Raw genomic sequence first — 25773 nt, 5'->3', positions numbered from 1 at the left:
TTTCCCAAGGCCTTCCTGAAAAACAGGCAGCAGGTGGATTTTCCAGTGAAATATACATTCATTCTTGCATGCATACTTCTGCTAAGACTTTTGATCACTTCTCATATGGTCTGTCATCTTTACCTGATTTAGTGTGGGCCATCATTTCTCCTAAGCTCCCAAAAAGTCATCTCAATAGCATATTATAAGTGCCTCATGGGATCCCTGGGCTGTGGGTTCAATCCCTGGGTCAGGAAGATCCCCTGGAAGAGGGCATGGCAACCCACTCCAGCATTCTTGTGCCTGGTGAATCCTATGGACAAAGGAGCCTGGCAGGCTATAATCCATGGGGTCGCAAAGAGTTAGACACGACTGAGGCGACTTAGTACACACACATGGGGCCCTTACCAGGATGTTCCAAAAATCATAGGAAATTGACCCCATTATCACAGTATTAACTTGATTCTTAATTCATTAAACCATCTAAACAACCACGAATTTGTTTTCTAATGTACAGAATTTTGGAACAAGGGGGCATTTCCTTTGAAGTCTGACAGTAGCATAAACACTTCATGCACAACTGAAAGCTAGGTTTTGTAATGGTTATTTTAAGTAGCAAAAGGAAGGCTAGAAAAATACTAGAAACTTCCTTACAGTGACACATTCTTGCTAAAGAAAAAGTTCATTAAAAGCAACACTCACATGGAACAAGTATAGAAATGTATCTATTTGGCTGATGCAGCTGTGGAGAGACTGAGAAGGGCCCCAGAGCAGAGCTACTCAGGTGGTTAGAAATTTGTGCTGATCCGTGAGTAGTTTACCACTCTGTGACAAGAGGAGTTAGAAATTCAGTTTTTATAAACTTTTAGCATTTTATTTTTTCATATGTATTCATTTAGGCTGTGCCGTGTGGCATGTGGGATCTTAAATCCTTGACCAGGGATCAAACTGGTGCCCTATGTACTGGGAGCGTCGAGCCTTAACCACTGGACTGTCAGAGAAGTCCCTAGCATTCTGACATTGCTATAATATCTGAATGCATAAGGAGCGGCTTTATCAGGCAGAAGGGATTTGGTCAATTTGGTGTTGTCAGACTTATATGGTGGGTAGCCCAGAGTATGAACTGTGCATATGGAAAACATACTGGTGGGCAAAGGACAGGATACTTGTAAAACAAAACGCCTGGTCCTTTACCAAAGGACCTTTACTAGTTTGAGAAAGACTGCTCTATCTTTCCATGAGCCCTAAAATAGTTCAAATAGTATTTTTGGAACAGACAGTAACCTGAGGCCAATCTATTCATGTTCAATCAAAATCAAAATAAAAATGAATGTCTCAGGAACAAAACTAAGCTGGTACCTGTTTAGGTTCCTGGAGTAAGTCCTGGCCAGGCCAGCAGAAGTGAGAATGTGTAAAAGAAAACTGGCACATGGGTCAAGGGGCAGGGCCCTTTTGCCCTTCCCACCCCCCTTCCCTTCCTCGTTCAGTTTTTGGCTAGAGCTATAAGGAGAGAATTTTGGCCATTCATGTCCTGTGACCATCAGCACAGGTCTGCTTGTACTCTCCCATCTCTTGCAGAGGCGAGGAGTCTCAGACTCAGGCCTGGGCTCTTCCATACTCTAAGGTACAATAGCTGAACCTTCCTAAACAGCCTGAGGTCTTAAAAATATTTCCTTCCTCACCAATACCACAGAACGTGTGGGGGATCTTAAGGGGAGAAAAGTCTTAACCCAAGGGGAAGTGTCATGTCAGGTGATCAGAGTGCCACAAATGGTGTAAGTGTAAATTTGCTCTGGTAGCTATTTTCTGAGTGCTGAACCAGGACAGCCAGCTGGTCTGAACCAGAGTATCCACCAACATATGGTGCCCAAGATCTACACATCCACTGGCTCCCATAGTGAAAAGCAAGGTCAGCTCCAACAAAAAAAAATTCAGAGAACATGTTAATAATACATTACTAACGTTAACATAATAATGTAAAATGTTAAAATATAATACCAATTGAAAGGCTTCAAAACCAGAGAAAATGAGGAAAGATGGTCATTCAGTCTACTCTGCCAACTGAGGTGCAGACTGAGCTGGGAAGAGACGTGATGGCAGAACCCAGCAATGTTAAGCCAACATACCTCACACAGCAGCTTAGAGAGGCTGAGGAAGATCAGGAAAAGAGTTGGATGAAATACAGGCTACCGTCCTCACTCAGAATGTTTATTCGTCAGGAAAACGGGCGCAGGCTGCATCCGACCTCCCTTTCCCCAAGCTACCTCCCTGAATCAATGGGCAGCATTCAAAGAAATCAGAAGTGAGAATGTGTAAAAGAAAACTATGCAACTGGGGAAGAACAGTCATTCACTTCCTAGACATGACACTATAATTATACACGCCTGCCAGCGAGACAGCAGGGCTGGTGAGAGTGGTGGATGGACTAGAACAGGGGAAACAGGACAGGCCCTTTTTCCTCACAGTTTGGGCTCAGAGAAGGGTTGGAATGAAGAGGTATTTAAAGTAGAGAGATGAGAGGCGAGGTAGGGGGTAAAGGAAGGTCAAGGGCTGAGTTCACCCAGATCACATAGCATTATAGAAAGAACCAGGGCAGCTGCTTGAGTTCTCAGGCTGGACAGGGAGCTGAGGACTCTGTACCTGGAGAGAGGAGAATTCCAGGGTTTCTCTTTCAACCTGTGATTAGATACACTTACTTTGGAGAATTCACGACAGTCTGAAGGCAAGAGGGTGTGGTGACAGACCTATGGCCCCAGCCCAGGCTCAGTTTCTCTGCACTCATTCCCAAAGGCCATGCTTAAGAGAAGTATAGAAATACAGAGTCTTAGGACTCTGTCCCTGCTCCCCAGGTCCAAGAGAGGGAGGAGAGGCAAGGCATGAAGACCCCAGGTACAAAAGTGAACATCAGTGTGGCCCTGTGTAACATTACTTTGGGCGAGGGAAAAAGGTGCCTGCCCCAAAAGAGTCGCCTTCCTTCACTTGGAAGGTAGCTGGGCCTTTGCTAGCAGCAGAAACCACAATGGAAAGGGTTCACAGTAATGATCTGCAGAACAGGCCTTATTCCTACAAAGAGAAAAAGCCTCAGCTGGTATGGCACAATCTTGGGTGGGATGACAGATGGCAGTGGGCAGCCACTCCGGTAGACGACACTCCTGCCTCAGTTCTCAGTAGTTCTGCTGACTCCAGACGTTCCCCCACGGCTGGGAATCAGGGAAGAAAGCGTGCTGTGTTTCACATGATCAGACACTGTTCACCATTGGCACCTGGTGGGCCCGACAGATTAAGGGCGTCCAGGTCAAAGTTGAGGCCAGGAGGCTGGAGAAGAGATGAAGGGACTCAGATAACTCCTCCCATTTCAAAAAGTTAGAGCTTTTGAAGGTCTATCCCCTGCAGCCACTATTATTACCTTGGGTGGAATCACTAAAGGTTACAGAATAATGGAAACTTGGGCTCAGATTAAAGTATGCAAGATGGTATACTCACCATCTCCCCAGCAAGCTCTTTTGGAGGATGGCCCAAATCTTGTAGCTGGAAAATAAAGAAAGAGGAACACGAGATAAGACCATGCTTTGTGGCCTCCCCTGTGCTTCCTCCTCCGCTTTGGTTGGGCAGTGTGGCCTCCTTTCAGGATCGCCTGCAATGAACACTCAAGCAGACAGAAGCAGCGGGCAGACAGCAAACAGAGGCCTTACCTGCTGCATAAGATCCAGCACCACCTCAAAACGAGCCTTCTGAGTGGCCTCAGTGTCTGTGGGGGTCTCTGCCTCAAACTGCTCACATATTTTGCCCATGACACTATGTTGTTCCTGATATTTTTCAAATTGCTCTGGAGGTAGAGAATCTCGGTGAGCCTGCAACCATTCTGGATACTAAGTAAACAGAGAATGGGTGGTGAAGAATTAAGTGAACAATGCATAAGTAAGGGTAATAAAATACGAAGAACACAAAGGGGCCAGAAACAGAGGAGAAGGAAAAACTAAATAAGTTCAGCATGAGAAGCAGCACTGACTTCAATCAGATCACCTGGCTATGCTAGCATTTATGGTCACCATTTATGACAAACTTTTTCTGTGACGAGCCAGACAGTCAATATTTGAGGCTTTAAGGGCCACATATGGTTTCAGTTACATATTCCTTCTTTTGTGTTTAACAACTTTTAAAAGTCTCTCCAGTAACACTATGAACTCTTTGATGCCAGAGACCATCATTTAAACTACTCTTAAAATTGTTCACAGCATAAAGTCAGTAAACCATCAGTGACATCTTGTTGGAGAAATGAATGAAATTGGAAACGCAAGAAGGAGTTGATCAGACAACAACAGGGTCTTAGACTAGTTTACAGAAAACTATTAATAGAGCTGAAGGATTTCTCCTTCTACCTTAAATATCCTCAGTAAAGTAGCTTTATTCTCTTGGAGACACAACTCCTCCCTAACTCTCCCCTTCCAAATAAATAAACAAAGGAAAAAAGAAAAAAAACAGATGAACTTGTACACTTGAGTTACTCTGTCTTTACGGTCTCTAAATAGACAAAGTAGCCCATGGGAGTTGGTACAATGAGGAATAAGGAGGAAAAGTATGAACAGAAGCTCACAAACCTTTTCTGTGATTTCCTTCAGTGACGGGTACAGCACATCCCTGGACAGTAGGTTCTGCATGATACTCTGCATGATGGGGAGGATGGTCCCTTCCCCATCCCCTTCGTCCATGCCCAGCCCTTCCATGGCCTTGGTCAGTTCCTCTTCTGACATGCCAGAGTTCTAGGAAGGACAGAAGAGAAATGAGCAAGTATACCACCTTCTTGGGACACGAACCAACTTTTCAGGTGGGAAAGAACTATTTAAACATGCCTGTAGCAAAATAAGCAAGAACAGACTTGAGATGATAGCCAAGAGAGTCTGTTTTTTGAGACTCTGCTGGTGAAGTCTCTGTGAGTGGGACCCAGTGTGGTTCCCTATCTTCCCCCTCACCTGAAGGTCAGTGGCATTCTTGGCTAGTCCACTTAATGTCTCCTTTAGGCAAGAGGTGAATTCTTGTTGGGAAGTCGCATCACTGCCTAGGAAAGATGAAAAGAGCCTAGGTCATTTAGGATTTTAACTGTTTGCTTCCTTAAGACTGACCTGGTTACCAGCTTGGACATGGAGCATTTACTAGTGAATTACTACACTCCAAATCTTTGAATACTCTACGTTTATCTTCATAGTTATTTTCATAAATCTACATGGACTGTGTCTCAGTTTGTTCTCTACAATGACACCCACATTAATACTGATCTTTAAAATTATCACTTTTCAATAATCTTTTCTGTTACTTTCCAACCTATCTCACCCCTTTCATTAAACAGGGTCTCCTTTTTCCTTCCATCTCCTCCCCCATCCCATGGCAGTGGTATCATAATTACTGTCAACTTTTACAAAAATTTTGGTGTTGTCAAGGGACAATAACCCAAGAGGTTTGTTCAGATATTTCCCACTGTTTCTCCTCCTTACCTACTCTCCCAGCAGCCTCTGAAAGCTTTTGGAACTGCTCTACCAGGTGGGGCTCTTCCTCAGCCAACTCTTTCATTGCTTTCTCAAACTCTGCAGTGGCTTGGGAAGCCAGCTCGCTGTCAAACAGTTCCTGGAAAAACTTCTCCTGGGAGGCGAAGAGGGCATCCTGCAGGGGAGAATGTGGCCAAAGTACCTCTCTTACTTGGCACCCCAGTGTACATGGTTTCTGACAGAAGCCACAGGCAGTGGCTCTGGCAGTGCAGTGCTTCCCTCCTCCCCACCTCCACTGGACATTCTGACTACCTCTCTTCACGAGAACAGCAAAAAGGCATCTGGCCACTGAGGGAAGGCTATGGGCTGGCATTCCCAATCCAACCATTTAAATCTGTTCTTTTAAAGGACTTCCTTGAGATCTCTCTACTCAATCTCAAGTCCCTGTTTCACAAGAACTGAGGCCTGCAAGAGCACTCAGCAATGTGAGGCCAAGGCACCCTCCCCGATTCCCCTCTGGCCCACAAGGGCCTGCCCCACCTCTGCTTGGAGCTGCCCGCCCATACCCTCCCCATCCCTTAAGTGGGTGGAATTTATACTTTGGCAGTGTCTCCTGGCGATCTCTTCTGGGGCCCTGAAGCATCAGGGGCCGTGGTGGTAGGAGGGGGTGCTGGGGAGGGTTTGGCCTTATCGAAATCATCAAGAGCACCTTCAGAGACAAGAGACACAGTGTATGTGTTGGTGATAGATGAGAATGCAAGGCTAGAGGGGTTTCTGAGCAAAGCATTAAGAAAACAATCTTTCAAGCTGCCAACCTTCCTAAAATGCTCTTCTTTTTTGAGTCTCCCTCTCCTGACCCACTCCTCAATAAGCTTCTCCCCCCCCCCCATTACCTAGTATTGTAATCATAGGGGAAGAAATCTCTTAAGGTGTAAAAAACATCTCTCAAAGCTGTAAGACGACAGTTCATCTACACAATGCCTCTGCCATACTTTAATGGTTAGAAATCCCATACAGATATTCAAGGGGAACAGAGAACACAGATGTCCTTAACCCCCTAGAACTCACTCTGGAGCCCTACAAGGAATAATCTTTGGCAAGAGAGCAGAAGCCTTAAGATGTTTCACCCAGCTTCCCATGGGTCCTGGTACAAACTGAGGGACTCCATATTATACTCCACGGGAGGGCCCTGAACTCTCTTTTCTCTTTCAGTTTAGGTCTCCCTCCCCAGAGTTGCGAGAGTTCCCTGTGGCCTCATCTCTGCAGACTCACACAGTCACTTAGCACTTCTCACCATTTCTGTTCATCTTTCTGCCTGCCCACTCTGTGACTGAGCAAGAGACAATAAATATTCACCTCGACCCTGAAAAGCCTGTGTTCTCACCACCACTATATTTCCCAGGCCTAGGGGGAAAGACACCAGCCCCACTCTGGACAAGAAACCAAACCAGACAGGAGTGGATGGCAGGGCTGAGGAGGAAAAGTACAGCCACCTTCTTTCAAGAGTGAACTGTCTTCCCCTGAGGCTGTTTCATCCTGTTTTTCAAAATAATGGGAAGGGTTTGAGCTCTGACATGAGGAAAGAACTGTAAAGGGGCCTGGTGGATGAAAGGACAGGGAGAAAAAAAGGAGTGTCTTTTCTGTTAAGGAGGGCAGGACAGTTCACAGAAGAACGCACTACAGGCTTGCTAATAGTTAATGGAAGCAATTGGTGGTTGTTCGGTTCGCTGCCCCCCGAGGGCCAAATGCTGCCGCTGGTGGGGAGAAAATCAGACTTCAGAACTTACGAATCTAAAGTAAGGGGAGTGTGGAGAGGGAGCGTGAAACGTCCTCTGGGTTAGCTTCCCCTCCGGCAGGGCGATCAACAGTGCGGGCCGTTCAGGGACCCAGAGAGAACTGCACAACTCCCGCTGCAGAGGAAGGAGAGGGTGACCCAGAGATTTTCTCGAGGGTCGCAGTCAGACTCTCCGCCCCCGTCCAGCCTTTGGAGAGCCTTTCTTACTCCGCCCCAAACATCGCAAACCTAACCCCCTGAATGGATCCTTACATCCGCCCTCTTTGGGGCTTTCCCATGACGGGCTCTTACTTTCCAGAAGCTCTTCCAATTCCCGGTCGGCTTCGGCCCGGACACCACCGTCCCCCTCAGCCGCGGCCATCTTGCCACCTCTGACTTGCCGTAGGAGGTGGGACTCCGAGGCTCCGCGCGCCCCGCCCCCGTGCCCGCCCCCTCTGCTCGCGCAACCAATGGTATTGTTGGTCCGTGCCGGGCCGCCATTTTTAAAGGGACAGGAGGCTCCGATTCCCACCCCCGCCACCCTTCTTCTTTCTACTGGCACGCTGACCTAACAGAGGTGAGTTTACTCTTACCTTCTGCCAGGTTTTGTTTTGTTTTGTTTTTGTTTTTACTGGCCTGGCTTCCTTTCTTTCAACTTCCCACATTACCTGGCTTCCTTATTATTTTTTTCCAGAGCTGAGGGTATGCCAAATTGGGACAAACTGCCCACGAGCCACCAGAAGCTGTGCGTTTGTAATCAATAAGGAAGTTACGGCATACCCAACATGGTAGTTTTCTCTCACTTCAGTATTTTACTCACATGTCATCTCTGAAATGCCTTCTTTGGCCTCACTAAATAAAAGTGCGACCCCTCCCACACGCATACATATACAAATCTGCCCACTTTCCCTCCATATCTCTCAACACTTACCTCTATGTGACATACTATATGTTTTATTTATTTATCATTTTTATCTCCCGTTAAGCCCTTTGCAGTTTAACCACGATGATGGCAAGGATTTTCATCCGTCATCTTCACTGCTGCATCCCTGGCTCCTGGGCTAGGGATTAAAATTTAGGCATTCATTGTCTACTCTTTGCTCTCTCAGATCCTAAAGAGGCATGTTTCTCTGCAGAATCTACTGGCTATCTCACATTTCCTGTACCCCATTAAAACTATTACAGGGCCAAGAACTTAGAACTCGATATTAGTCTAATCAAATAGGGTAGAAAAGCGACTCTTGGACTTTGGATTAAGTAAAAAGGCTACTGTAGAGTTCCCTTCCCTGAAGAGAAAAACATCTACTTGTGCTTTATTGACTACGCCAAAGCCTTTGACTCTGTGGTTCACAACAAACTGTGGAAAATTCTTCAAGAGATGGGAATACCAGACCACCTGACCTGCCTCCTGAGAAATCTGTATGCAGGTCAAGAAGCAACAGTTAGAACAAGACATGGAACAACAGACTGGTTCCCAATAGGGAAAGGAATCCACCAAGGCTGTGTATTGTCACCCTGCTTATTTAACTTATATGCAAAATACATCATGAGAAACGCTGGGCGGGATGAAACAGGAGCTGGAAACAAGATTGCTGGGAGAAATGTTAATAACCTCAGGCATGCAGATGACACCACCCTTATGGCAGAAAGTGAAGAAGAACTAAAGAGTCTCTTTCACTTACTTTTTTTTTTTTTCTTTCACTTTCTTGATGAAAGTGAAACAGGAGAGTGAAAAAGTTGGCTTAAAACTCAATATTCAGAAAACTAAGATAATGCATCTGGTCCCATCTGCTGCTGCTGCTGCTAAGTCGCTTCAGTCGTGTCTGACTCTGTGCGACCCCATAGATGGCAACCCATCAGGCTCCCCTGTCCCTGGGATTCTCCAGGCAAGAACACTGGAGTGGGTTGCCATTTCCTTCTCCAATGCATGAAAGTGAAGAGTGAAAGTGAAGCCGCTCAGTCGTGTCCGACTCTTAGCGACCCCATGGATTGCAGCCTACCAGACTCCTCCATCCATAGGATTTTCCAGGCAAGAATACTGGTCCCATCACTTCATGGCAAATAGATGGGAAACAATGGAAACAGTGAGAGAATTTATTTTCTTGTGCTCCAGGATCACTGCAGACAGTGACTGCAGCCGTCTGCAGTCAGCTTGCTCGTTGGAAGAGGACACTTGCTCCTTGGAAGAGAAGCTATGACCAACCTAGACAGCATATTAAAAAGCAGAGACATTACTTTGCCACAAAGGTCCATCTAGTCAAAGCTATGGTTTTCCCAGTAGTCATGTATGGATATGAAAGTTGGAGTATAAAGAAAGCTGAGCATTGAAGAATTGATGCTTTTGAACTGTGGTGTTGGAGAAGACTCTTGCGAGTCCCTTGGACTGCAAGGAGATCCAACCAGTCAATCCTGAAGGAAATCAGTCCTGAGTATTCATTGGAAGGACTGATGCTGAAGCTGAAACTCCAATACTTTGGCCACCTGATACGAAGAACTGACTCCTTGGGAAAGACCCTGATGCTGGGAAAGATTGAAGGCAGGGGGAGAAGGGGATGACAGAGGATGAGATGGTTGTATGCATCACCAACTCGATGGACATGAGTCTGAGCAAGCTTCTGGAGTTGGTGATGGGCAGGGAAGCCTGGCGTGCTGCAGTCCATGGGGTCACTAAGAGTTGGACATGACTGAGCGACTGAACTGAACTTCCCTGACCTATAGCCTTTGCTCTACACAGAAGTCAATCATGTGTAGTTGGGGGAGGCTCAGATAAAGACAACTCCAGACATCCCTTCCCTTCTCTGGAATTGTTCTATTTAGATCTGTCAGAATGTATCAACTGCCTAGACAAACCTACTTTACCACTTAGAGGGCATCTACTGTTGTACAAGATCCTATGTGGGGCACCGAAGAGGACAGAGAGATAAATCAGGACCAGCCCTTGCTATTAAGGTAGTTGACTGGGCATTAGGCTGGAGGTAGGTATAGACATAGACACAGTAAGTATGGCCAAGGTCATTGTCTTATAAGAATTCAGGATAAAGTATCATAAAGTTTAAAAGGGAGAAACCACATCTAAATGAAAAAAGTCACTTCCTGACTTTCATCCTTAGCTTCCTAAACACACTTGAGTACTATGTCAAGCACCAGATTAGGTACTTACTCTTTCCTTGACATATAAGGCACATACTTTTAAAGTCATACCTGTGCAAAACCTGCTGTGATCATCCAAGCACACGCACTATAACTTGGGAAAAACACTCTGAACCAGAAGTCAGAAGACCTAAATGCTAGTCTCAACTATGTTATTGCTTTGTTCAAAACCTTTCTCCACTCTAGGACTCCTATTACAAATATGATTAAAAAAAAAAAAATGAAAGCTGAAACTCTAAGGTTGTTTTCACGTCTAAACATCTGTAATCTAATTCTTCCCTGATTAATCTTTCTCCCCAATAGCTGTAATATTTATTCCAGGTTAACTCCAAACTGCTTACATGTGTCTCTCTAATATAACTGTAGTTATAACAAGCACATGTTACAGGTATTTCTATTGGCTTCACGTTAATATAGTAATATAAGTATGCTAATAAGGAAAGTATCAGTAAATGAATGGAGTTGAAAATAGGCATGATTGTTCTATTTCTTAAACTTGCTTTACTGTTTTTTATGAATTTGTTTGTTGGTTGCACAGGGTCTCTGTTGGTGTGCGCACTTTCTCTAGTTATGGAGAGTGGGGGCTGCACTTCAGTTGCGGTGCATGGCTTCTCTTGTTGTGGAGCACACACGCTAGGTGTGCAGGTTCAATAGTTGTGGTGCACGGGCTTAGTTGTTCCGTGGCATGTGCAGTCTTCCCAGACCCGGGATTGATCCTGTGTCTCCTGCATTGGCAGGCGGATTCCTATCCACTGTACCACCAGGGAAGTCCATTAAACTTGTTTCACTACTGAAACTCCTAACACCTCATCTCAGTATTTACTCATCTCCTGCCTTTCATGTATAGTGAACACTGCTGCAAGAGTATTTTACAGCCTTTTCTTTGTTTCTATCACTCTCTTGATTAAGGACATTTTTGGTTCTCCACTGTTTATTCAGTTCAGTACAGTTCAGTCGCTCAGTCGTGTCCAACTCTTTGCGACCCCATGAATTGCAGCACACCAGGCTTCCTTGTCCATCACCAACTCCCGGAGTTCACTCAGACTCAAGTCTATAGAGTCAGTGATGCCATCCAGCCATCTCATCCTCTGTCGTCCCCTTCTCCTCCTGCCCCCAATCCCTCCCAGCATCAGTCTTTTCCAATGAGTCAACTCTTTGCATGAGGTGGCCAAATTATTGGCGTTTCAGCTTCAACATCAGTCCTTCCAATGAACACCCAGGACTGATCTTTAGAATGGACTGGTTGCATCTCCTTGCAGTCCAAGGGACTCTCAAGAGTCTTCTCCAACACCACATTTCAAAAGCATCAATTCTTCAGCGCTCAGCTTTCTTCACAGTCCAACTCAAACATCCATAGATGACCAAAAGAAAAACCATAGCCTTGACTAGATGGACCTTTGTTGGCAAAACAATCAGAACACTGCTGCAAAAGTATTTTACAGCTTTGTCTTTGTATTACTCTCTTGATTAAGGACATTTTTGGTTTTCCACTGTTTATTAACCAGCTTCAAATTCTTGTCTGGTATTCAATTATTTCACATTTATCCATTTTGTTTCCCATTTGATGATGGACAGGGAAGCCTGGTGTGCTGCAGTCCACGGGGTGGCAAAGAGTTGGACACGACTAAGCTGAACTAAGATTATGTAAGCTTCATGAGGATTGTCCAGTTTTTTCATATCCCTTAGTTCATTATGTTGATATGCAAAACTAATTTTATAATTTAAGTTTTAAACTTAAAAAAATACTTTTACCGAAATGATCAACTTGCCTAGGTTACAGTAAGAGTGTTTATAACTTGAGAAACTGTTATGAAATTAGTATGCAAATTTTTTGAGAAGGCAGACTTATTTTGGGGATACTATGTTTAAGAAAGCATCTTTAAAAAAAATTTTTTTTTAAATGTGAGATCTTAGTTCTCCAACTAGGGATTGAACCTGTGCCCCATAGAGTGGAAGTACTTAACCACTGTACCACCAAGGAGGTACCAAGAAAGCATCTTTTAAAGCTAAAAAGATACATAGGCCTGCACTCTTTGATGTAGGAATCACACAATTCTAGGAGTTTATCCTCCAGGCTTACTTTCTCCACCTGTACAATGTATGTTCAAGATGTTCATTGCACCACTGTTTATAATAGTCAAATATCAATCAGTAAGTATATCCATCAATAAAAAAGCAACTTAAAATCCTTAAGTAGTATGCTTCCATTTAGATACAGTAGGTGGATAGGGAAGAACACATTGACATCTGCTTGTATATACATTTAAAAAAAAACCTCTGGCAGGATTTAAGGAAGCTAACAACGGCAGTTACCTGTTTTGGGGAAGGTGATAGGAACTGGGTGGCTGAGGGAAAGCAGAGGAGGAAGACATTACTGAATAGCTTTCTAAATTTATTGATTTGTGAACTAAATGTACTGTTTATTGAAAACATAAATTTGAAATGACAGTATATATTTTAATCAAAGGTACATTATATCACTCTACCAGATTAATCTTATTACATGAAAAGCAAAATATGTTGTACTATATACAGTGTATTACTAATTAGCAATAGATGGAAGGTTACAGTCAACAATGGAATAGGGAACTACTTGCTTTCTACCATTCTCACAGCAGATTACTTTAAAAACAAAAAAATCAATGGGTATTTACTACCTTTGTAATTAAAAATAATTATTGAAGGAAAGATATCTGCTTGGATGGGGCAGCTACATGAAGTAAGGAGGAATGTGAGTGTGTCCAGGAAACAAATGACAAGCCACAAACTCTCATAAAAATCTACTTTATTTCGTGTGAGAAACAAAATACAAGAACAATGTTTGGAAAGAATAAATCAACAAAAAGTGATACGCATTTCTGGGAAAACAGTTTCTTCTCAGACTTTAACTTTCTGGGCACAGAGAGGCTATATCTGCCTAGGAGTTTAAATGTCCAAGGAAAATGGGGATGGCTAAGAGCTTGCTATGACTGAGTAAAAGATGTTGTCTTATTTATTACATCTCATTCCTTTCTAACAAAAGGTACACATGGGGTGGAAAGGGAAAGGATAAATATTGAAGGAATTTACTATTTAAATGTTCATCACAAATGTTCTTTGAAAGATCTACGCTGGGAAGGCAAGGCTAAGTGTGACCACCCCTATAAGTCACCTTGAGAAGATGAGAGGTTCTCAGAGGCAAAAAAAAAAAAAAAAAAAAAAAGTCAGGTTTAGACTTGATTAGCCATACAAGAAGAGAAAAGGACATTAGATTTTAGGGCAGGGAGAACTAAACACCAACATGAAGAGTAGATAAGGAAGAAGGAGCTAGAAGAATATAAAGACTGGCTCTCTGCGGGAAACATGGTGTTTGACCCTACACACAGAAAGGGGCCTCAGCGAAACTGCAGAGGGCTGATCCTCAAACCGATCACATCTTTGCCAATCTCTGTCACCTGTGGAAGGAGAAAAAAAATTAGGGGTTTTTGAGGGTGAGAAGCCTAGAGGGTCTACTTCCTGCCCTCCTAGTGAGCACAGGAGAGTGCTTTGTTATGGTTACTGATTCGTAAGGAGTGGTGGGGAGAAGTTCTACCTTTCTCCAATGTCATTACCTTAAGGTGTGAGGCGGGAATACAGGAAACAAAAGGACCAATATGCCTTCTTTCCCCTTCCCTCGATATTCTATGTTCATTTCTCAAGGACAGTACTCACCGTAGTGACCTTGCAGATCTGACCCTTAAGCTCAGGGGAGTAGCAGGCCCCGCTGAGCGGACATTTCTCCACTGGCTTTCCACGGTAGATGGGCCGGTAAGACGCAGCACAGATGTCGAAAGGGTTGTGCATGTCATAATTGAGCTGATAGGCATCTGTGGGGTTTTTCTCACAGGCAGACAGGATTTTGCGGGTCTAAGGGAGGGAAGGAATGTTTTGTTTAAAAGGACTGAAAACTGCACACAACTCAAATGACCTCAACACCATGGTTAGTAGTTTCTTTGATGCAAGAAGCAATTGTACTGACTGAATACAGAATAAGTTCTCTGCACAGGTCATATGAAGGAATAATAATTCCCATTCCTATTGTATCAGGGTTTTTCCTTTTCTATCCCAAAGTGGCCCTATGGAACTAGACCCATAGTGAAGTGAAGTGAAAGCTGCTCAGTTGTGTCCAACTTTTGCGACCCCGTGGACTATACAGTCCATGGAATTCTCCAGGCCAGAATATTGGAGTGGGTAGCCCTTCTCTTCTCCAGGGGATCTTCCCAACCCAGTGATCAAACCCAGGTCTCCCACATTGCAGGTGGATTCTTTTACCAGTTGAGCTACAGGGGAAGGCTAACTAGACCCATACTTCTCCACTAAGTCTTAGAATTCTCAGGGTTAGCCATGAAAGGGTTAAAACTGGCTTTCACTGCCCTAATGAAAAAGCTTTCAGAAAGCACAAGTAATGGGACATGTATATATATAGAGATAACTAGTGTTGGTAAGGAGAAACCTAGAACTTAAGGACAGTTCAGGGCTGACTTTCAGCTACAGAGGAGCTATTTGATGTCACAGGTCACACTCTCACAGTGCAGCCATGTCTGAGTAAGGTATTTGCTTAGTTTCCAGGAATAAAAGGGGGTATTCATGCCATACATGGAGAAGGCAATGGCACCCCACTCCAGTACTCTTGCCTGGAAAATCAGATGGATGGAGAAGCCTGGTAGGCTGCAGTCCATGGGGTCGCTAAGAGTCAGACACGGCTTAGCGACTTCACTTTCACTTTTCACTTTCATGCACTGGAGAAGGAAATGGCAACCCACCCCAATGTTCTTGCCTGGAGAATCCCAGGGACAGGGGAGCCTGGTGGGCTGCCATCTATGGGGTCGCACAGAGTTGGAAATGACTGAAGCGACTTAGCAGCAGCATGCCATACAGAGGTCCTCATCCTCTGTATGTAAACAGAGGATGGCATCTTGTTGGCTCTTTTGTTGAATGCTGTAATACAGCACTTTGTTTCTGAGACAAGAACCTTGGTCTTTGACCCCCTCCATGTAAGAGATCCAGTTCTCCTACGCTCACTGAAGGAGTTCCCATATACCTGTTGAGCCACCTCTGGCTTGGGCCCGAGTTCCAACAGGCGCCGAGCAAAGGTGGCAGCAGTCTTAAAGTTCTTGAGCTTGAAGAAGAGGTTGAGGGCTGTACGCAACACCAGGATCATGTGCACTGGCTGCAGGTTTGAGTGGGTGAAATAGGCTGCCATCTAGTGGACAGAAGGAGGAACATATGTCAGGCTGATGCTAAAGCTAGGATAGATCATTTATAAGTTGTCACACATGGATTAAAAACACAACAAAACCACCAAATAAAAACCGGACTGGCTATAAAACAAAGAAAGCTTCTGCCTCCTAGTTACAGAGAACTTATGGGATGAGGAAGAAGGGTGGAGAAATACATACTACTGTCACAGAAACAGGCCCAAATTTCTCTCACTCCCCATATTGAGACCTAAAGAATTCAGATTCCATAGAGGCTTCCCAGGTGGCACTAGCGGTAAAGAGCCCACCAGCCAGGGCAGGAGAGGTAAGAGACCCTGGTTCGATCCCTGGATGGGGAAGATCCCCTGGAGACGGAAATGTCAACCCACTCCAGTATTCATGGACAGAGGAGCCTGGCGGGTTACAGCCCAGAGGGTTGCAAAGAGTCAGACACGACTGAAGTGACTTACTATTCATTCATTCAGAGGGTAAAAGGGACGATGCCTCTGTACTGCTCAGAGGTCTTACCTCACAGATGCGCTTCTGCTGTTCTAGAGTTTCTTTGGGCAGTTTCTTCCTTTCTATCTCCATGGACAAACCCACAATGTATTCACGGCAAATGGTGATAAGCTGCTGAGCCTGGAGAGAGGGGACAAAAGAAGGTCACGGTACAGATGCAAGACTAGGGGGGTGCCTAGCACTATGACAAGCAGCTAGACTGCTCTCACCTCTGCAATCTCTTGTTTATTGTCCACAACAAGAAGTGGCACACTGAGTAAAATGGAACGGAATTTTTCCACAGCCTCCTCAAACTTGCCAACTGTGGTGAGCTGGTAGCACAGCTGCAACCGTTGGATGAGGTCATTAAGCTTCAGGCCCACAGCTGGTACACCGTTCTTCAGCCCTGCATCCTTCCTGAAAGAGAAAAGCAGAAAGAAGACAGGATGATTAGGAGCCCACCTCAACCTAACTTCTGGAAACATGATCACAACAGCCTACAGTGAAAAAAGCCAGGGAAAAGCAGCAAGCCAAAGATCTTTTCCTATTAGGAAACATCAGCTCTGGGACAATGCCAATATTCCCTGAGGCTACCGTCTGAAATATCTACCACAAGCTGAAACAGAGAGAAGCAAGGGGCCTTACCAATTGCGATTAGGATAGCCATACATGGAGGGCAGGCAGGGCAGAGCCTGATAGGTGGTACGGCCTCGGGCATAGGTCTGCAGGAACAGTTGCTTGTAGGGGCCAAACTGGGTTACCCCTACTTGGTCGTGAAGGAGCTGGAATACAAGAGGGAGGAAACATAGGGATCTGAGCTCTGCTACTTAAAAACTAGTTGACCTTGGGCAAGGTATTTAAGTTCTCTCTACTTGGTTCCTCATCAATAAATTATATTTAATTATAAGATCTACTTCATTTAATAATACCCATAAAGCATTCATGATAGTGAATGGCAAACAGTCAACATTAAGTGTTAGTGGTTGCTGCAGCTGTTGGTACTGTTATTGCTACCACAGCACATGGCTTAGTGTTCAAAACACACACCTGTTCGTGAAGGGGTGCTGACTTCATTGATGTGAGCCAGAAACCAGGTTATAAACCAGTGGAAAATGGCTGGAAGAATCTACTTTAAGAGATTACTAAGCCGTACTGAAAGCAGATAAGAGGTGATACATATACACCTCTGCCCTTGTGGGTATAATAATTTCCATCTGTTTAAGATGAGTCAGCCATCCCCCTGGGACCCCAGGCACATTCAGTGAAAGCCAAGGTAACTTTAAGACTCACTCGCATGGCTGTTTCAAAAGAGCCGGCCAGGATGTGATCAACTGGAAGCTGAGAGTTATTACACCAGATCTAACAAGGAACAGAAAACCCAAGACAAGTGAAATTTTGCTCTTTCTCTTCCCAACAATCCTACTCTGTATCTGTAACAGAAGAGTGTCAATATTCTTTACACATGTAATCAAGTACAGTCACCTCAGAAACATTTATCCCTACAGGGCTATATTTCTCTGCTTACCTGAGTTGGGCTGGTTCCCTTGGTTGGAGGCACAAAGAACCCATCCTCAGCTCCACCAGCTGCCCCGGGGGGTATATCCTAGGGGAAAAAGAGAAATTTTTTAAGTCATTCAAGCAATTTGTCCTGTCCAGTTCAGTTCAGTCGCACAGTAGCATCCGACTCTTTGCAACCCCAAGGACTGCAGCACACCAGGCCTCCCTGTCCATCACCAACTCCGTCTACTCAAACTCATGCCCAATGAGTCGGTGATGCCATCCAACCATCTCATCCTCTGTCGTCCCCTTCTCCTCCCACCTTCAATCTTTCCCAGCATCAGGGTCTTTTCCAATGAGTCAGCTCTTTGCATCAGGTGGCCAAAGTATTGGAGTTTCACCTTCAGCATCAGTCCTTCCAATGAATATTTAGGACTGATTTCCTTTAGAATGGACTGGTTAGATCTCCTTGCAGTCCAACGGACTCTCGAGAGTCTTCCCCAATACCACAGTTCAAAAGCATCAATTCTTCAATTGATGCTTCAAAAGCATCAATTTGTCCTGATAAATCTAAACAAAATCTTATTCCCAGCCTCTGCTGGTGAGGGGTGGTGGTTGTGGAAGATGATTCTCAAAATAGTAGAAATTTCAGTAGCTGTAACAAAAGCTGTATACCAAAAGCTCCAATTCACACAAAAAAGCTTGCTGCCTTTTCATAAGCTGCCATTGCACAACCCTAGTTATGTTCTTCTATCTTTCAAGTGGGAGATAAAGAGCAGATTAGGAGGATCTAGATCTCCTCCCTTTTGGGGTCCTTAGGACAGGGGTCAGGGGGTGACAAGGCCATTGGCTTCCACAGGGGGAAATGGAGAGAACCATACAAGGGTGAGAATTCTACCCACCAGCTCAGGAGGAAGCTCCAGATCTTCTTCCACGTCCCAGCCACCTCCTTCTTCTTGTCCCTTGCCAAGAGCATCATCCCCCAAGCCTTCTGTAGCCTCCACAAACCCATCTGTAAGGAAAATCCAGGCACACAATAGATTTGCAACATGACAATTTTAGCCAAAGGCAAGATTTGCAACATGACAATTTTAGCCAAAGGCAAGAAAAATGTTGGGATCCCATTGTCCAGGACCTTGCAGAATTCCTACAGCCCAGTCCCACTCCAAGGAGCCCATCTGGCGAAAACAGCCTGAGATGAGCACCTTACCTTCATCCAGCTGCAACTCGGCATCCTCTCCCCAGCCCTCAGTACCAACAGTGTCAATGTCGATGTCAGCAGCCAGCGCGCCTCCCTTCCCTACAGCGCGAAGGGACAGAAAGGAGCTGGTTACAGTCGGTTAACTCTGAGATCCGGCCTCCTCTGCAGGCAAGATGTATCCCTACAGAAGCAGGTGCCAATGCTTTGTCTACTTACTGTTTTTGTTTATTATTTGTTTTTGTGGTATCTGTGTCATGCTAACTTGCAGGTTGGCATAGGTTTCACAGAATGAAGGAACGGAAGACAGATGAAAACAACTGACCTTCCTGCTACCAAAAACTGCCTCTTAAACAATCTTTTTACTAACAAGCCTTCGGTACCAATTCTTGGCATTTCTTGCTGAGATCTTTGCTAAGTTAGCACCACTATTGTGTAAACAGGGCGTGAGGACAAAGGTTAGAGGGGAGGATGTAGAGGAAAGAGCAGCACTGGGCACAAAATGCCCACGGTCTACTTAGGTAGGTTCTTAGCTGCCAAGAAACTCGGAAAAAATACATTAATAGACTTTTCCAAGCAAACAGTGTAAAGCTAAGAGTGGCAGTGGGTATACTCACATGACAGAACTGAGGGAGCTGAGGTTTGTATCTTAAGATTGTATGTCATGAATGATAAAACACAGAATGGAGAGTATGACTACATATATGGTAAAACCTAAGAAAATACACCAAAAGTTAACAGTGGTTGTTAGAAGCATGAACTAAGAGAGCTCTTTCCCTCCTATTTTCTGAATTTTCATGATCTCAGCATGCTTTTATTTAGTGTTTAAAAGGCTGTACAATAACTCTGATTGGCATCTCAGTGCTCCATGAGGCGTCGCACAGAAAAAAGAACAGATGGAAAGGACATTATGGCTAAGGGTACTCTCTAGAACAGTTTCTCACAAAACAAGCACACAACAAAAATGCAATGGAAGAAGTGGATATTTACCCTTGCTGGCAATGGAGCCCTCAAAGAACCCTTTGGACACAGTCAATAAGGGCCAGTTGGTATCCAACGGCATGATAGGTGCAGGTGGCTGAAGCAACTTGGCATTAGGGTCAATGTCTGGGATCTGGAAGGCAGAAGAAGGTTAAAAGCAAACAGCTCTCAGGAACATTGTAGGGGAGGTTGTGGAGCTTTCTTTGATCTCAGTGGGAGTGACATTTGTAAGTTTAAATAGTCCCAAGATATCAGAGTTAATCCTGTAATCAGAGACACTTTACATAAAGACTCACTGTCTCCTTCTCTGGGTCAAATGTCTCCTTCAGGCTCTCAGCTTCTTCGTCTAAGCCGTGGGTAGCAGCTGTGAGATACGCCAGTGACTCTGTGAAGAAAACAGACTGTGTGGTAAAGGTGCACTTCCAAGTGTACCCCCATCAGCGTCCTGATGTCAGCCTCCCGGTATTCAAGTCCTGGCATAATCTGCTTCCCTTAAGTGTGGGCTGGACTTACTGACTCACTTCTAATGACCAGCACATGGGAGAAATGATGGGATGTCATTTCTGAAATTAGGATACAAAGATATGGCTTAATCTGAGGTGCCCCAACCTGCTCTAAGGAAAACCAGCTGCCATACTGTGAACCGCCCTGTGGAAAGCCTACATAGCAGAAAACTGACGTCTCCCAGCGAATAGCCAGTGAGGACCCAAGGCTTGCCCACAGCTACACAGTGAACGTGGGAGTGGATCCTCCTCCACTTGAGCCTTGAGAAGTCTGCAGTCTTGGCCAACACCTTGATTGCAGCCTAATGAAAGCTAGTGAGCCAGAGGCACTGCAAACTGAGATAATCAATGTTTATTGTTTTAAACTACTGTTTTGGGTAACTAGCTATACAGCAATAAATAACTAAAACAGTTGCTTATCCTTAAGATCTATCAGTGTTAACAAGAACCTTGAACTCATTCCTTTCTCTTCTCTTTCACATCTCACATCAGTCCCCTTCAACAAATCATGTTGGTTCAACCTTTAAAATATATGCCAAATCTGACCATTGCTCAGCTGTTCACAGGTAGCACCTTGGTCCAAACCACATCTTTCACCTTTCTTATTCCCTAATGTATCTCAAGTGCTAGTGTGATGGTTGGTATATACAGTGGGTTCTCAAAAAATATCCCTTAAATATAAAATAAATCTATGAGTAAAACCCCCAGACTTGAAGTAAATAATAAAAACTCTAATGGCATTCAACCGACTACATTTACTACAGTATCTGCTCCAGGATCTTTTAAAATCCACTTTCCCCATGATATTAGCTATTTTCCTACCAGTGTCTAGAAAAACTATATTTTCTGGCTGTCCCTCCATTTGGCTTTGAAGGAAGTCTTCTGAGCATGGTAGGAGCATGCGGTCTCTTCTGAAAAATGTGCAATGAAGGAAATCCCCTCACCACTACACATAAATAACCTGCCATAAAGGAAGTACTTCCTAAGGCCGCCCCCCCACCCCAAGTGAGTTCTGGATACTTACTCTGCCCACAGTTCTTCAGGATCCGCACCCGCTCGGACACATCTCCCAGGTAGAGAGCATTCTGATAATGGCCACTCATGTCCTTTCGGATCTCAGCTGCACCAAGACAGTAACAGGCACTAAGTTAGGTCTTCTCTCTCAAGTTCTCTCTTGCCTCTATTTGCCATCTTCCTCCCCACAAGGACCCCTCTTCCTATCCTTAGTTTCTGGGGTCTCACCAATCTTCATCATCTTGCGAAGTTTCTCTAGGTTGCCAGTGATAAGGTACAAGAAGGAAAGTTTGTCAAAGTTTTTGGTGCGCTGATAGCACATTTCCACGATCTGGTGGTTCCCCTGTAGTAAGGCCACCTCTCCCAGCTTTTCCCAGCAGTTCTTGTCATCCAGTGCTTTGGCAGCTTCCAGAGCAATCTAAAGAATCCCCAGGATTAGAGGTAACAAGTTGGAGGTTATTATGACTGAAAACCAGGGTCTGCAGTCAAAATGTCCATCTCTAAATAAATCTCCCAAGCAACTCTTTATACTTCATTCCTCCTAGCTTTGCTTTCAGTAATTCTACTGAAAATTCAATCAACAAATAGGATCCCTTAGGATCCATGGATCGAAGTATCACATCACATTATCCTCCTCCTCAGAAATTTACAACAAAATCATTTTCGAGCAGTTGCTGATTCCAATTCAGTCAATTCTTGGTTAGCTATCATATTTCCTATCTGCCAGGTCTGACGAACAATGTGGCTCCTCAGAAGTAGTAATGGAAGCAGGAAGTTCAGAACTATTTCCATCCATTTAAAAATAATGTTTACAGACTCTAGACCTCAGCCTTTAGTAAGTGTTCCTTCATCCAAACAGCCAATCGGCAAATCAAGGTCAAGGAAACAATGAGATTTTTCCAATTCTATGCTATCATGCTTCTGTTGTAAAAGTTACTGAATTCAGACTAACTCAGAATGACAACAACAGTAGAAATGCTGTGGCAGAAGCAAAAATGGGCAAATAAGCAACAGGAAGATGGCTCAACAACTTAAAAAATCCTAAAATTCATTACACTGGCTGAAGAAGCAAGCCCAGAATAATGTCTTCCTAAGGCCACGGGAACCCCTTCGCCTCCTCTACCACAATACGGGGCTTCTAACTCTACTCCTCTCACCTCAGTGTTTCCACACTCCAGTGCCAGACTGAAGCGAGTTTTCTCATCCTTGACGAAATGCAGCGCCACTTCAGGATACCCCTTCTTCTGGAGATAAGCAATGATAGACTGGCCTACGAGTTTTGCATTCCTCACCATGTGCAGCACCTAGACATTTGGGGCGGGGTAGGCAGGAAACAGAGGTCATTTATAGGAAAAAAGGAGCACTGCCCTCTCAATAACCCTAATATGCTTCCTCATTTCATACCTCGTCATATTTTCTGTTGATCAGGGCCAGTTTGAACTTGAACTCAGTGGGATCAATGGTGAGCACCCGAGGACGACACTCCCTGTCCAGGCAATATACATTGTTGCCCTTCACCCGCGTGACGTAGATAGGTAAATCCAGAGTTCGGATGATCCCATAGTCCCTAAGAATAAGAGTTAAAGAGCACACTTTTCAGCAAATGCATGGGTAAATCCAGCCTATAAGGAAGTAAGACAAGTCTAGGACCTAGTCTTTTATCTTCTCATTATCCCTTTCTCAAGTGCCATTTGAACAATGGTATAGATGTGAAGTGAATCAAAAAAGAGCAGAACTAAATGCCAGACTTACTTATTTTATTCTCTAGTGTGAAGTGGGAAAAGATGGGGCAGATGGTATGATTTCTCTTTATAAGCTAATACTCTACAATCTAAGAGATACAGCTATCAGAACCAGACCTGAAAGTTAAAAATCTTAAGTTCTGATATAGAATCACTGGACCACTGCTGCGACTGCTTAGTCACTTCAGTTGTGTCTGACTCTCTGATGTTAGGGACTGTAGCCTGTCAGGCTCCTCTGTCCATGGGATTCTCTAGAAGAGTACTGGATTGGGTTGGCATGCCCTCCTCCAGGGGATCTTCCGGACCCAGGGATTGAACCTGGGTCTCCTGCACTGCAGGCAGATTCTTTTACTACTAAGCCACCAGAGAAGCACCACTACACCACCATGAACAGGTAAATCCTTCCTTATAAGCTATAAGTGAGAGTAGAAGACAGGTACATGTGAAGACTTCTGACATACAAAGAAATGATGCAAAGCGTGTGATGTTTTAAACTAAATGAAAATTAAAAGTTTACAAATGAAAACTTATGACTATAGCTAACACAATACTTGAAGGATAATTTATAGTGTTAAGTACTCACATATTAGAAGAATACTCAAAAATTAATGAGCTCTATATGTTTAATATTAGGATAAAGACTAAAAATTAATAAGTATCCATCTCAAAAATTTTATTGTTCTTTTAAAAGTCAAAACAAAGAATATACTTGGAAGGAAAAAAATAAAGCCAATAGTAGAAATTAAGAAATAGAAAACAAAAATACAATAGAGAAGTTCAAATTATTTGAAAATAGCCTAATAAACTAAAAATAAAGTGGAAAAGATTTGTGGACCTACTATGGCAACCCACTCCAATATTCTTGCCTGGAGAATTCCATGGACAGAGGAGCCTGGGGGCTATAGTCCCCCGAGACAGTCAGACACAATTGAGAGACTAACACTTTCACTTTCTTTTATCAGATGTAAAGACTTACAAAATTATAACACTCAAGACAGTGCAGAATTCGATCACAGATAGACAAAAGACCACAAGAAAACACATCTTTGCATTTCTGTAAATGTGATTCATATATCACAAAGATGGCTCTGCAGAACTATGGGAAAAAGTTGGTATTTTTCAGTACATGATGCTGGTACAAAACTGAGTGTCCTTATGAAAAAGTAAAGCTGAGCCCACTACACCTTACACCATATACAAAAATCAACTTCAGGTAGATTATAGACCTAGATGCAAAAGGCAAAACTATAAAGTTGTCATAGGAAGAGGTAAAAGAATGTTCTTATGATCTTGGAGTCAGAAGATTTTTTAAATAGGACACAAAACTTGACATCCATAAATGATAAGATGCATAAACTCAACTACATTAAGAACATCTGTTCATTAAAGGATCTCAAAAGAATCAAAAAATATGCAGCAGAATGGGAGGTGATATTAGTGTTTGCAATACATTGCCGTCACAAAGGACCAATATTCAAATAAATAAAGAACTCCTATAATAAATGAACAAGGATAACTTATTTAAATGAAGGATAAAAGCCTTGAACAAAATTCATAGGAAAGGAAATACTAATGGATGGCTAAATAAAAAAAGTTGTCCAGTCTCCTTGGGAATCAGATAATAGCAACGTAAAATTACAAAATATATCACATAACTGCCAGTCAAAAATGAGTCTGACAAAGGCAAGTGCTGGCCAGGGTGACAAGCAAGTAAACTTTTATACAATGCTGGGGGGGCATGCAAATTGCTAAAACCACTCTTTCACATTAGTGAGCAAATGTGAAGATAAGCATGTTCTATGACCCAGCAATTCTGCTCGAGGGAAATGCCCTAGAGCAATGTATGCGCATATGATGTTTAAAAGAACATTGTTCCTAATAGCCAAAACCTAGAAATCCCCAACTATTGGTCTAGCATAGAACTGATAAACTGTGCTATATTCATATAACAGAGTATTATACAACAATGAAAACAAATAAATTAGACCTATAACATGGATGAATCTTACAAACAATATATTGAGCAAAACAAGCAAAATATGAAATATATTCAGCATGATTTAATTAACATGAAGTTCGAAAAATAATGGTGGTAAAATTGCAAAGAAAAGCAAGGAAGAAATGATCATAAAAGTCAGAATAACGTTTTCTTTGTGTGGTGAGGAGAGAGGGTTGTGATCAATAGGGACCACATGGCAAAGGGAAATGTTCTATTTCTTAACTTGGGTGGCAGCTACACAGATGTTCATTATATAACTGTTTGCTATTTCATATATTTATAATATGTATAATTTTCTATATTTGTGTCATATTTCACACAATTTTAAAAGAACTGAAAAAAGAATGCTCTCATGCCTCCAGCACATATATGCCAAACAATGCTTTTCTATAAAGACAGTTCAAGGAGGACTTCAGTATGTCTCTTGAGACAGGATAGTGATTTTAAGAACACACTTTCTCCCATCCTGTATTTCAGATAATTAACTTACCCAGTGGTGACAGCATATTTGATGTGGTTGCTTGTGGTATAGATAAATACCCCACTCTCATCCCAGGCCCCACTCTTGACACGAATGTTCTCATGAATGTTACATAGAGCCTCCAGTTTGCGGTTACAGATCACAATGGCTGTAAGAGGCATAGGACATGAGTGCTCTGCTGGACAGGGTGAGTGAAGTAGACTGGCAGGGATGGGGAGGGAGGGGCTGGTCTCTAAATCAGGGTGGATATAATGAAGACTT

At 43.6% G+C, this 25773-nt stretch overlaps 2 protein-coding genes across 3 annotated transcripts in view; both read right to left on the bottom strand.

The window, feature by feature from the left end:
• Positions 1-1926: 1926 nt before the first annotated feature.
• PEX19 (peroxisomal biogenesis factor 19) lies at positions 1927-7638 on the bottom strand. The gene is made up of 8 exons (XM_040230115.1): positions 7546-7638; positions 6059-6168; positions 5469-5634; positions 4950-5035; positions 4578-4739; positions 3672-3848; positions 3463-3507; positions 1927-3294 (listed from the first exon to the last, which is right to left on the bottom strand). Exons 1-8 carry the CDS (start codon positions 7613-7615, stop codon positions 3211-3213), a joined length of 900 nt encoding a protein of 299 aa, XP_040086049.1. The 5' UTR covers positions 7616-7638; the 3' UTR covers positions 1927-3210.
• A 5513-nt stretch (positions 7639-13151) lies between these two features.
• COPA (COPI coat complex subunit alpha) overlaps positions 13152-25773 on the bottom strand; it is a 45152-nt gene continuing 32530 nt past the window's right edge. The window contains exons 17-34 of one of the 2 annotated variants that reach the window (XM_040230111.1): positions 25522-25687; positions 22695-22857; positions 22448-22594; positions 21519-21708; positions 21301-21396; positions 20070-20158; positions 19783-19906; positions 18805-18894; positions 18497-18606; positions 17623-17700; positions 17388-17456; positions 16743-16879; positions 16328-16514; positions 16128-16238; positions 15443-15604; positions 14074-14268; positions 13716-13817; positions 13152-13684 (exon numbers count right to left, since the gene is read on the bottom strand). In XM_040230111.1, the coding sequence (XP_040086045.1) occupies positions 13758-13817; positions 14074-14268; positions 15443-15604; positions 16128-16238; positions 16328-16514; positions 16743-16879; positions 17388-17456; positions 17623-17700; positions 18497-18606; positions 18805-18894; positions 19783-19906; positions 20070-20158; positions 21301-21396; positions 21519-21708; positions 22448-22594; positions 22695-22857; positions 25522-25687 (2174 nt within the window). In that variant the 3' untranslated portion in view covers positions 13152-13684; positions 13716-13757. The remainder of the gene's footprint in view (positions 13685-13715; positions 13818-14073; positions 14269-15442; positions 15605-16127; positions 16239-16327; positions 16515-16742; positions 16880-17387; positions 17457-17622; positions 17701-18496; positions 18607-18804; positions 18895-19782; positions 19907-20069; positions 20159-21300; positions 21397-21518; positions 21709-22447; positions 22595-22694; positions 22858-25521; positions 25688-25773) is intronic. The other variant, XM_040230112.1, reaches the window with a different exon arrangement.

The sequence above is a fragment of the Oryx dammah genome, unplaced genomic scaffold (genome assembly GCF_014754425.2).
Source record: "Oryx dammah isolate SB20612 unplaced genomic scaffold, SCBI_Odam_1.1 HiC_scaffold_28, whole genome shotgun sequence".
NCBI classification, from domain to species: Eukaryota; Metazoa; Chordata; class Mammalia; order Artiodactyla; family Bovidae; genus Oryx; species Oryx dammah.
This window is presented reverse-complemented; position numbering and strand designations above follow the sequence as displayed.